Source organism: Nerophis ophidion, linkage group LG11 (genome assembly GCF_033978795.1).
Source record: "Nerophis ophidion isolate RoL-2023_Sa linkage group LG11, RoL_Noph_v1.0, whole genome shotgun sequence".
Taxonomy (NCBI): domain Eukaryota; kingdom Metazoa; phylum Chordata; class Actinopteri; order Syngnathiformes; family Syngnathidae; genus Nerophis; species Nerophis ophidion.
Window position 1 is genome coordinate 39,062,991 of NC_084621.1, and position 13,831 is coordinate 39,076,821.

General features: G+C 39.7%; 1 protein-coding gene across 3 annotated transcripts in view; it reads left to right on the forward strand.

Moving 5' to 3' along the window:
- Positions 1-4,190: 4,190 nt before the first annotated feature.
- The window catches only part of col14a1a (collagen, type XIV, alpha 1a), a 386,358-nt gene continuing 376,717 nt past the window's right edge, over positions 4,191-13,831 (forward strand). For 2 of the 3 annotated variants that reach the window (XM_061915882.1, XM_061915884.1), the window contains exon 1: positions 4,191-4,513. In XM_061915882.1, coding sequence (XP_061771866.1) covers positions 4,293-4,513 — 221 coding nt within the window. In that variant the 5' untranslated portion in view covers positions 4,191-4,292. The remainder of the gene's footprint in view (positions 4,514-13,831) is intronic. The other variant, XM_061915881.1, reaches the window with a different exon arrangement.

Genomic DNA, 13,831 nt, shown 5'->3' on the forward strand with positions numbered 1-13,831 from the left:
GGAGAGGCCTTGAATTTCGGGAGTCTCCCGGAAAATCTGGGAGGGTTGGCAAGTATGAATGCCTGACACAATTATTGTGTTTCTATTTAGACAATAATGGTTGTGTGTTGATTCATTTTCAGTGCTTAGTAAATCTTTACTGGTATACAAGCTGTACACTGACTACACCGTCTAACCAAATTTAGAATCTTTGAGAAAGTACACTGAATTAAATATAGCTGGGTGTATGTGAGGTGTGTATATGGTTGTAAATGTAATCATCTGGTATTTAGGACCCTATAGGGGGCCGAGAGCAATATGGTTAATTTTCCTCATTTTTGTCTACAATCTAGTTTTCATGTTAGTCCGATACACAAGCCTGCAGTGAGGTGGCAGCAGTGCTCAATCCAATCATCAGGGTAGGCTCCCTGTTCTACCTGGTAGAAATAGTAAGTGCACAGGAACACGAGGTTGCATTCATCAATGTTGGAATTATCAGCATCAAGATTTTTACAAAAAAATGCGTTTTGCACATTCCCTCTGTTTTGTATTGCTGCAATAATGACATATATGTAGATTTGATTTCTTATTTTTGAATGTATTATTTATTTGCCAATTTATTTGATTAAAGTATATTTAAATTACTAGTCTGTTCAACTTGTACGTCCCTAAATTCCATGAGAGTAAAAAGTTTCATCCATCCATTTTCTACCGCTTGTCCCTTTCGGGGTCGCAGGGGTAAGGGAGACTCTCTCAGCTGCATTCGGACGGAAGGCGGGGTACACGCTGGACAAGTCTCTACCTCATCCCAGGGCCAACACAGATAGACAGACAATATTCACACACTAGTGCCAATTTTAGTGTTGCCAGTGCATGTCTTTGGATGTGGGAGGAAGCCATGTTCTCCACGCAGTCACGGGGAGAACATGCAAACTCCAACAAAAAAGATCCCGATCGCAGGATTGAACCCAGAACCTTCGTATTTTGAGGCACAGACACTAACTAATTTTCTTAAATAATTTTTTACAAAAATGTGTGGTTCGGGCATCAGGTCCGAATGACACCTGAGCGCCTCCCTAGGGAGGTGTTTAGGGCACGTCTAACCAGTAGGAGGCCACGGGGAAGACCCAGGACACGTTGGGAAGACTATGTCTCCCGGCTGGCCTGGGAACGCCTCGGGATCCCCGGGAAGAGCTGGACAAAGTGGCTGGGGAGAGGAAAGTCTGGGCTTCCCTACTTAGGCTGCTGCCCCCGCGACCCGACCTTGGATAAGCGGAAGAAGATGGACGGATGGATGGATGTGCACATTTAAAAATGTTTTCAAGTGTTGGTTGAGGCACTGTTTAAGCACCGGCACACATTTTTAAGTACCGATCTGATATAAAAAAATAACAAAACGATACCATCCGTAGTTCTGAGGATCTGTGTACAGCACTATACACACCATGCGTACAACAAGGAATAATGAACATATGGGCAACTAACTGTATGGAAAACCTGTTTTGAATGTCGAAATTTTGAGTTGAGTTTGAGTTTATTTCGAACATGCACGCATACAATTTCCACTTTCTCTTTTCAACATGTTCAAAAAGGAGTAGGAAGAAGTACAGCTTATTTAATCCTACCCCTTTTCTTTTACATAACAGTTGCTAAAACTTTTGTTCACTTCCTGTTCTCAATTTATGCACAATATACCGTACTCTATAAGTAATCACAATACAAATAAATAAATAAATAAATAATACTAGGTGAAGTAAGTTACATTTCATATGGTGAGATGAATAGGATTATTTTGAAAATGAATGAATGGATGACATAAATTCAAAATGTTTATCATGGTTCTTCTTCTTTGTAAACACTTTAAGTTTGAAGAGTTTCTTCAAGTGGATCTTATTAGTACATTGTTTAATTTCTTTGCTTAACCCATTCCATAGTTTAATTCCACATACTGATATACTGAAGGTCTTAAGTGTTGTACGTGCATACAAATGTTTTAAATAAAATTTTTCTCTAAGATTATATTTTTCCTCTTTTTTTTTTTAGAAGAATTGTTGTATATTCTTGGGTAGCAGGTTATAGTTTGCTTTGTGTATAATTTTAGCACTCTGCAAATTCCCTATGTCGTGGAATTTTAGTATTTTTGATTCAATAAATAAAGGGTTTGTATGTTCTCTATATCAAACCTAATGTATTATTCTAACTGATCTTTTTTGTAACACCGTTAATGAATTAAGTGTACTTTTGTAATTGTTTCCCCATATTTCTACACAGTAACTCAGATATGGTAACACTACCGAGCAGTAAAAAATATAAAGTGATTTTTGGTCTAGAACATGTTTTGCTTTATTCATTATTTGTTGTGTTTCTTGCTACTTTATGTTGTATTGTTTTTACATGAGACTTCCAGTTAGATTTATCGTCAATCAATATACCTAGAAATTTGGTTTCATTTACTCTTTCAATTTCTATTCTGTCTATTTGTATTTGTATTTGACTTTCTCTTCTACTGTTACCAAATAGCATCCTATTTAAAGGAATAGTTCACTTGAGTAGAATGTTTGGAATAAATAAGGTAAAATTAGTGTATTTTGTCATGTAATATCACATTATCTCTCAAATGATGAAATGTACAATTTTTATTCATAAGAATATGTTGAAGATCAACTTATATAGCGCTAACTACTTCAGGGTCAATCGATTAAACTGATTGATTTGATCAGATATATTCTGTTAGTTAATCTAGTCATTTGGGTGTACTTCTAATGTAGTGCCCAGTACTTTAAATATGTGAACATAGTTTCTGCTCAGCCACTGCACATGAGATGATGGTGTGTGGGGGCCATAATCCATGTGGTGGCGAACAGCTGAGTTAAAAAATAAATAAATAAATAGTGCACTCGTATTAAAAGTACAATTTAAATTTTATGGATTTTACCATCTACGGTGCATAATATCATCAAAAGGTTCAGAGAATCTGGAGAAATCACTGCACGTAAGCAAGGATATTACGGACCCTCGATCCCTCAGGCTGTACTGCATCAAAAAGTGACATCCGCGTGTAAAGGATATCAGTTCAGAAAACCACTGTCGAAGATCGAAACTATAGAACTGTCATGATCTGAGTTTTGGACTCCTTTAGTTCCTGTTTGTTTAGGTTGCCATGGTTATTCATTGTGTTCACCTGTCTTTGATTAGTGCTCGCCCGCTCACCTGCTTCCCGAGCACTAATCAGAGGTAGTATTTAAGCTTGTCTTTGCCAGTCAGTCGGCCGGGCTTGGACTAAGCTAAACACTTAGTCCACGCTAAGTGTTTAGCTTCTATGTTTCCTGCGTTAAGTTTTTTTCTTCATTAGTTTCTTGTGTGATCGGCACGCTTTTCTTTTGTTTGGTTCCTGTCTTGTCTGATGTGTGGGATTAATTGGTAAATAAACATTTTCCTACCTTCTATTGTTGTCCGGAAAAGTCAGTTTGCATCCTGGAAGAACAATCCTCGCAGCAAGCTGTGCCCCCCCTTTATGACAAGAACACTAATATAAACGATATAGTTGCTTAGTTAGACAAGCTAATACTGTATTTCCAACAAGGTTGTTTACATTTATTTTTCAGGGACTTGGCAACTTGGATGTGTATTCACTTTTATGATAGCGCCTACACTTGAAATATTATTAGTATTGAATTAAGTTGGGGGCAGCACGGTTGCAGAGGGGTTAGTGTGTCTGCCTCACAATACAAAGGTCCTGAGTAGTCCTGGGTTCAATCCCGGGGTCGGGATCTTTCTGTGTGGAGTTTGCATGTCCTCCCCATGATTGCGTGGATTCCCTCCAGGTTCTCCGGTTTCCTCCCACTTCCAAAGACATGCACCCTGGGATAGGTTGATTGGCAGTGTGAATGTTGTCTGTCTATCTGTGTTGAGCCTGCCACGAGGTGGCGACTTGTCCAGGGTGTACAACGCCTTCCGCCCGATTGTAGCTGAGATAGGCACCAGCGACCCTAAAGGGAATAAGTGGTAGGAAATGGATGGATGGATGAATTAAGTTGGAGTCCTGGGGATCGACCAAATGTCATGATAGTGTGTAAAAGTTTGCAAACCTAAAATGAAGAAAGTGCATCAGGTCAGCGGCATCATTATTCACAGACTTCCTCCTCCTGGACTTAATTTGCGGTGACCCAGTGCTCTCCGCTGCGAGCAAGTTCCGGATGGTGACCCCGAGGGAGGGCTGCTGTAGCCGGGCGCGATCTGCAGGATGATCGCGGGGTTTGGGTTTTTTTCCCCCCTTGCGCAGCGTGGCGCCTCGTGTCTTTTCTCCGTGTGCAATGAAAGATGGAGAGAGCTGGGACACAGGAAGGATTATCCGGAGGGAGGGACGACTGAACAAGGAGGAGAGAAACACCCACTACGGACCGAGCGAGAGAAAGAAGGGGTCACATCCAAAGAGGAGGAGAAGGCACGCAGTAGCGCTCCTTTGCCTTGTTCGCGGTACCTCCTTCTTTTTGTTTTGCCGTGGAAAGGGATCGCTTGCTTTATGTGTGAAGAGGTAGGAGACGCGATTGCATCCATTGATTGTGCGTGTGCATGCTTGAGAGGGGCTTGCAGGTGCGTGGTTGCAGGTAACGTGGATTCTTCTCATATCGCAGGTCAGAAACTTGTGCGTAAATTCTGGTGTGTGTGTGGATTATATGAGGATCGTGCTTATTTCCAGCAATATGTCAGGAAAAAAACATTCTTATCGATCTATTCTATATATATATATATATATATATATACACACACACACACTTTTATATACAGCAGTGGTTCTTAACCTTGTATAAAATGTTTTTTTCAAATTCAAGACAAAGTTATATGTTTTTGGTAACACTTCAGTATGAGGAACATATTCTAAGTAACAAAGACTTAATTTAGAGTTATTTGGAAACTAGGGGAACATATTCTAAATAACAAAGACTTAATTTTGAGTTATTTGGAAACTAGGGGAACATATTCTAAATAACAAAGACTTAATTCATAGTTATTTGGTTAGGGTCAGGGTTAGAGGGTTAGGGTTATAATAGGGCCATGCCGAATAAGGCATTAATAAGTACTTAATGACTAGGTAAGAGCCAATATTTTACTAATTTGCATGTTAATAAGCAACTAATTAATGGTGAATATGTCCCCCATACTAAAGTGTGACAATGTTTTTTTTTTACTGGTGCACAAAATGAAGCGTGCATGAACATCACCTTGTTCGGACCACAAAACCAACACAGTGCATAAACTTACAACAAATTACACACCAGCAAATCATTCAGCTGTTGCCGTATCCGTAATTCGCCGATAGGGAGAAGTTTGTATTCATACGATGAGTCGGGTGTGTTTCGACCTCCGCCGAACCCCTGAGGCCGACTCACCGAACCCCTAGGGTTCGATCGAACCCAGGTTAAGAACCACTGATATACAGTATATATTCATGGGATGTTTTAAGCACATTCATCAGTTGTTTGCTTCTTTCACATGAACTGCAGCTTGTAGTGGTTATAGTTTGTGCGTCCACCTGCCAGAAGTATACAATCCCGACATATCTTTGTTGCAAGTATTGTTTTATTCATTGAACCGGGGAGGGACAGATTTCTCAGTCTGTGTGAGTAATAACCAGCATCAGAGGTGAGAAGGAAGGGAAAAAGTGAGGGGTGAAGAGAGGAGACAGTGTTTGTTCTATCTGGATGGACAATGGGCACACACAAGGTGGTTCCCAATTTGAGCTGTCAATCACATTGGTGCTGTGTTTGTCCCCCTGCTTTTCTCTTGTATAATTGCAGAAATCCAAATTTTTTTTAAAACAAGTTTATCCACTTTTATCTAACTGATTGATACTTAGGTGGAAACATATAAGTGGTTTGTAAACTATAATGTACAAAACCCAAAACCAGTGAAGTTGGCACGTTGTGTAAATGGTAAAAAAAAACACGAATACAATGATTTGCAAATCCTTTTCAACTATACAATAGAAAAGACAAGATATATAATGTTCGAACTGGGAAACTTATTTTTCTCTGCAAATAATCGTTAACTTAGAATTTAATGGCAGCAACACATTGCCAACAAGTTGGCTCAGTTAAGGTAATGTTAAAGTACCAATGATTGTCTCACACAGGCTTCCAGGCCTACTGCCTGATTGACAACCGGGACACACCTGTAGCCGGTTGCCAATCAGTCTCCTATCTCCAGACAGGTTCTAATTATTGCTTTACCTCATGCTTTGTATACCCCCGGTTCCTTTGCTTGACGTACACGTGTTGTTCATTTTCCAAAAGAAGTCCCATGTTTTGTGCATTTACTTTTGCACTCGCCATCTTTTGTTAAGTTAACGTTAAAGTTAAAGTACCAGTCATTGTCACACACACACTAGGTGTGGTGAAATTTGCCCTCTGCATTTGACCCATCCTCTTGTCAAAGCCCCGGGAGGTGAGGGGAGCAGTGAGCAGCAGCGGTGGCCGCGCCCGGGAATCATTTTTGGTGATTTAACCCCCAATTCCAACCCTTGATGCTGAGTGCCAAGCAGGGAGGAAATGGGTCCCATTTTTAAAGTCTTTGGTATGAACTCACAACCGACCGAGCTCAGGGCAGACACTCTAACCACTAGGCCACTGAGCAGGGGCATTTTTACCATGGTGTTATATGACCTTTCCTTTTAACAACACTCAGTAAACATTTGGGAAATGAGGAGACAAACTTTTGAAGCTTTTCAGGTGGAATTGTTTCCCATTCTTGTTTGATGTATAGGTTAAGTTGTTCAACAGTCCGGGGTCTCCGTTGTGGTATTTTAGGCTTCATATTGCGCCACACATTTTCAATGGGAGACAGGTCTGGACTACAGGCAGGCCAGTCCAGTACCCACACTCTTTTACTATAAACCCACGCTGTAGCCTGGCATTGTCTTGCTGAAATAAACAGGGGCATCCATGATAACGTTGCTTGGATGGCAACATATGTTGCTCCAAAACCTGTATGGACCTTACAGCATTATTGGTGCCTTCATAGATGTGTAAGTTACCAATGCCTTTGGCACTAATGCACCCCCATACCATTACGGATGCTGGCCTTTGCACTTTGCAATTAGAACAACAGTTTCCAAAATCAATTTGAAATGTAGACTAGTCAGACCACAGAACCCTTTTCCACATTGCATCAATCCATCTTAGATGAGCTCAGGCCCAGCAAAGCCGGCAACGTTTTTGGGTGTTGTTAAATGGCTTTCATTCTGTATAATAGAGTTTTGACTTGATATAGCGACAAACTGTAGTTACTGACAGTTGTTTTCTGAAGTGTTCCTGAGCCCATATGGGGATATCCTTTACACACTCATGTCGCTTTTTGATGTAGTACTGCCTGAGGGATCGGAGGTCCGTAATATCAATAGCTTACGTGCATTGATTTCTCCAGATTCTCTGAACCTTTTGATGATATTACGGACCGTAAATGGTGAAATCCCTAAATTCTTTGCAATAGCTTGTTGAGAAATGTTCTTAAACTGTTGGACAATTTGCCCACGCATTTGTTCACAAAGTGGTGACCTTCGCCCCTTCCTTGTTTGTGAATGACTGAGCATTTCATGGAAGCTGCTTTTATACCCAATCATGGCACCCACCTGTGTCCAATTAGCCGGTTCACCTATGTGATGTTCCAAATAAGTGTTTGATGAGCATTCCTCAACTTTCTCAATCTTTGTTGCCACATGTGCCAGCTTTTTTTAAACATGTTGCAGGCATCAAATTCCAAATGAGCTAATATTTGCAAAAAATAGTTTTACAGTTCGAATGTTAAGTATCTTGTCTTTACAGTCTATTGAATTGAATATAGGTTGACAATGATTAGCAAATCATTGTATTCTGTTTTTATTTGCGATTCACACAATGTGACAACTTCACTGGTCTTCGGTTTTGTAGCACCGAGCTAAGGTGCTTACGGCCCTTAGCCTTAACTAAATTTGGCATGGTGAAGTTGCCGGAAGTAGCAGCTTTTACATGTTTTAGATTGAGTTGGACATTTTTTTTATCAGGAAATCTAAATATTTATCATAGTTGAATTTTTTTCCATGGCAATTTGTAGCCCATCAGCTTCACCCTGCGGTGCTTTTAATCTTTCTCTGCACATGCATTTCATCACTTTTTAGGCCATATAAAAATGAATAAGCACAGGAATTTTTCAAATACATTTTTAAGAATGTTTGGGAAGTTTTTTTGTACATTTTAACATAGAAGACTAAGAGCATGATGATCTACTAAAGGTGCTAATGATGAGTTACCACTATTTTTTTTCCCAATCTGATACCGAGTAAAATTCAGGCTGGTGTCGGCAGTATCGATCCGATACCTATACGTTGTGAAAATATACCCAAGGTTTTTGGTAAAATTTTAAAAGTAGAGTATTTCAAGTGTTGCTGCTCTTGGGGAATCATCTTTAAACAATAAAAAAAATCATAGGGCGAAACAAATGAATGCATTATCTTATTCATATTCAACTCTGTATGTAGTGTCTCCTAAAATGTACAATTAAATATTATATATTTACAATTCATACTGAGTGACTAATTTTATTTGACAGTCATTTTCTTAAATCTAGAAATGAACGCCTGAATGACTGAGCACAGCACAATGTACCACTGCACTTGGGCATTACATACATACACAGGCGGAAGAAAAAGTAGTTCCCAGCAATCGCGTTTAATTCAGACAAGATCTCAATGATTTAGTTACTCCATACTGTGTTCCTGTTAATTATACACATTACAGTATTCCAAATAGCTAAAGTATTAAAAGTATGGATATTTTCATTTGAGAATTGATATGAGAGCAGAAAGATCTGTAATCAGGGTTATCCATATTTCAATATCGATACGCGCATCACTAAAAGTATCACACTTGATAGGGCACGCAAAGCTGATCTACTAAACTTGTGGGCAGAGGATTGCGTCTTTTAAAAAGGTCACATTATCCATCCATCCATCCATTTTCTGATTTTTTAAATACATTTATAACACTTCCTTGTGGTCTACATAAGATGTAATGGTGGATGTTTGGCCAAAATATTGCATAGATTATGTTTAACAGACAATGTTCAAGCCGCTTTCTGATCGTGTCTTCAGGATGCGCCGTTTTGTGAGCGGTCTTCTTTACATGCCTCCATTTCGACCTCGTCTTCTCTTCGTTCAGCATGTTGTAGCTTTTAAAGTTCCATATAGAGTCCACTGACAGATATAAGTCGGAACGATACGCCATCTAAATGTATACTATATATATCCACTGATGTCACCAACGGGAAAGTTGCCATCATTTGTGCAAATTGAAAGGAAATATGGAGGAAAGCAAGATTGTTTTATAAATATCTCCTCCATGGTTTGAGTTCAAATTTTTGAGACTTATGCAGATTCCCAAAACACAAAAAAGGGACTAATGGGTAGAAAATGTTGGTTTTGTATATTTGGTCCCCTTTAAATGAGCAGTCTGTCTTCATCATTTATACAGAATATATGCTGATCATCACAATACTGGGAGGACAAAATGCAAATAAATGTATTTAGCACACACAGCGGGATTAATCAAGACTGAAATCGGTCAGGGGCCCCTGTTTTGCAGCTTACTTAGAACGTCTAGAAAGGACGTGCAAATTTTCAGTTCCGTAAGAATGGCTGTGACGAGGTGATCGCGCTACAGCTCCCACTTTCGTATGCTTGTCAACATATATGGACTGTCAAAAACTAAAATAGTAGACATACCGTCTATTCTGCAATATCTTTTTATAATTCTATGACTTAAGGGCATGATCAATACATATTCAAATGATGCGTTCTTGGTGTCTGCTGACGTTTTTTTTATCACGTTTGTTTTTCTCTATAGAAGATATATTATTAACATATCTCCTATATGAGAAGAAAAACTTATTGCAATATGCATTTTCTCACTTGTGGATCGCCACTTGATAACATGGTTTGCAGTAAACGAGTGTCTCCATGGTGAAAGTCGCGTAGCTCACACAAAAAACTCATTTAAATAAAGCGGTCTGCACTAGTTATCAATTGTACAAGGAGTTTTAGTACATCACACGCTACACGGTGACCAATGATACACACGATTTTATAGTTTGCACACACTATCTAGTGCGTGGTATTTGGATCTTAGTAGAACAGTCCCAAAGTGGTTAAATTATTTTTGCATGACTGTAAAGGGAAATGTAAGATAGTGTTGGTAAACAGTCATCTTATCTGTGTGGTGGTGTGTTTTTTGAATGGGGGCTGAATTGGGATAAAGGAGGCCGAAACCGACTGCATGCAAAATAACTGTGTATATATATATATATATATATATATATATATATATATATATATATATATATATATATATATATATATATATATACGTATATATATATGTATATATATATATATATATATATATATATATATACATACATGTATATATATATATGTATATATATATATATATATATATATACATATATATATGTATATATATATATATATATATATATATATATATATATATATATATATATATATATATATATATATATATATATATACATGTATATACAGTTATTGCAGTGGAACTTGCCAAGGCACATGTAACAAAATATTAACATTGCTGTATGTGTAGTTTTGACCCAGCTGATTTGGTCACATTTTCTGGAAACCCATAATAAATAAATGATAAACCAAACTTCATGAATGTTTTTTGTGACGAACAAGTATGTGCTCCAATCACTCTTATCACGAAAAAATAAGAGTTGTAGAAATAATTGGAAATTCAATACAGCCATGACATTATCTATATATGTCGATGTATATGTATGTATATTTGTGTATGTATATATATGTGTGTTTATATACAAACCCTGTTTCCATATGAGTTGGGAAATTGTGTAACGGAATACAATGATTTGAAAATCCTTTTCTACCCATATTCAATTGATTGCACTACAAAGACAAGATATTTGATGTTCAAACTCATAAACTTCATTTTTGTAAATAATAATTAACTTAGAATTTCATGGATGCAACACGTGCCAAAGTAGTTGGGAAAGGGCATGTTCACCACTGTGTTACATCACCTTTTCTTTTAACAACACTGAAACGTTTGGGAACTGAGAAAACTAATTGTTGAAGCTTTGAACGTGGAATTTTTTCTCATTCTTGCTTGATGTACAGATTAAGTTGTTCAACAGTCCGGGGTCTTGTTTTCGTATGTTACGCTTCATAATGCGCCACACATTTTCGATGGGAGACAGGTCTGGACTGCAGGCGGGCCAGGAAAGTACCTGCACTCCTTTACTGCGAAGTCACGCTGTTGTAACACATGGCTTGGCATTGTTTTGCTGAAAAAAGCAGGGGCGTCCATGATAACGTTGTTTGGATGACAACATATGTTGCTCCAAAACCTGTATGGACCATTCAACATTAATGGTGCCTTCACAGATGTGTAAGTTACCCATGCCTCGGGTACTAATACACCCCCATACCATCACAGATGCTGGCTTTTGAACTTTGCGCCTATAACAACCCGGATGGTTATTTACCTCTTTGTTCCGGAGGACACCACGTCCACAGTTTCCAAATATAATTTGAAATGTGGATTCGTCAGACCACAGAACACTTTTCCACTTTGCATCAGTCCATCTTAGATGAGTTCGGGCCTAGCGAAGCTGGCGGCGTTCCTGGGTGTTTTTGATAAATGGGTTTGGCTTTGCATAGTAGAGTTTTAACTTGCATTTACAGATGTAGCGACCAACTGTAGTTACTGACGGTGGTTTTATGAAGTGGTCCTGAGCCCATGTGGTGATATCCTTTACACATTGATGTCGGTTTTTGATGCAATACCGCCTGAGGGATCAAAGGTCCGTAATATCATCGCTTACGTGCAGTAATTTCTCCAGATTCTCTGAACCTTTTGATGATTTTATGGACCGTAGATGGTAAAATCCCCAAATTGCTTGCAATAGCTCGTTGAGAAATGTTGTTCTAAAACTGTTCAACAATTTGCTTACAAATTGGTGACCCTTGCCCCGTCCTTGTTTGTGAATTACTTAGCATTTCATGGAAGCTGTTTTTATACCCAATCATGACACCCACCTGTTCCCAATTAGCCTGCACACCTGTGGGATGTTCTAAATAAGTATTTGATGAGCATTCCTCAACTTTATCAGTATTTATTGCTACCTTCCCCAACTTCTTTGTCACATGTTGCTGGCATCAAATTCAAAAGTTAATGATTATTTGCGAAAAAAAAATGTTTATCAGTTTTAACATCAGATATGTTGTCTTTGTAGCTGTAGAAGCATGCTGCTTCCGGGTTTTCGGACCACCAAGGACTGACATGACAGGCTTTCAAAGTTCTACAAGGTTTCTTTTTCAATAGGTATTTTCTGCTTTTCAGCAGTTGTCTTTGTCGTGTGTGTGTCTCGCGTGTGCTCCAACTCCTCCACTTCTGCTTCCCGACTGCTGCCTTTAACAGAGCGACAGGTGATTAGACAAACACTTCCAGCTATGTCATCCACTCACCTGTCACCAATCTCGAAGCCGGTTCTGCCACACCCCGCTTTGCCGCAGGTGTGCAGGCCACGCCCACCACATACCTCCACCGCCAGTCTGTGAATCACTCTGAAGTTGTAGGGTTGCAAAGCTAGATACCAACGGGTGATCCGCGCGTTGGCATCCTTCATGCGGTGGATCCACTGGAGGGTTTTGTGGTCTGAGCAGAGGCTGAATGAGCGCCCTAGGTGATAGTATCGGAGGGCCCCGACCGCCCACCTGATGGCGAGGCACTCCCTCTCCACTGTACTGTACCTTGCCTCCTTTTCGGATAGCTTGCGGCTGATGTAAAGGATGGGCCTGTCAACGCCCTCCACCTGCTGGGACAAAACAGCTCCCAGTCCTCTGCCCGACGCGTCAGCCTGCAGACAAAACGGGAGGGAAGAATCAGGCATGTGTAGGACCGGCTCCTCGCAGAGGGCCTTCTTAACCCTCTCAAACGCCTGCTGGCACTCCTCTGTCCACTGGACCAGATACGGGGCACTTTTTCGGGTGAAGTCAGTTATTGGGCTGGTCAGGTCTGCAAACCGGGGGATAAAACTCCGGTAGTAACCCGCCAGACCCAAAAACTGCCTCACCTCTTTTTTCATCTTGGGGGTTGGGCAGGCCGCAATTGCCGCTGTTTTATCTACCTGCGGCCGCACCTGCCCTCCTCCCAAGTGGTACCCCAAATACTGTACTTCCCTCCGGCCAACTGCACACCGCCGGATTGGCGGTGAGCCCTGCCTGCCTCAGGGACTCGAGCACTGTCCCCACCCGCTGCATGTGTTGTTCCCAGCCGCTACTCTGGATGATGACATCATCCAGGTAGGCGGCCCCATATGCAGCGTGGGGTCGCAGCACCCGGTCCATGAGGCGCTGGACGTGGCGGGCGCACCGAACAAGCCAAACGGAAGTGTTACAAATTGGTATAAACCTTCCGGAGTGGAAAAGGCCGTTTTTTCCTTGGACTCTGGTATATATATATATATATATATATATATTTACATATATATATATATATATATATATATATATATATATATATATATATATATATTTGTGTGTGTATATATGTGTAAATGTGTATATATAATGTGTATATATACTTCCTTGATGACCTCTTTAAAGCTTTGTAATCCATCAGAAATATCATGCACCTAAGTGTGTAGAGGTTTTTTTTTTGCATTTTTTCCCATTATGCCTTGCATTTGATTAAAATGGGTGTCATTTTGATGTTTTTATGGTGGTAGGACAATTTTTCTTTCAAACATTCACAGTATTTAGTGA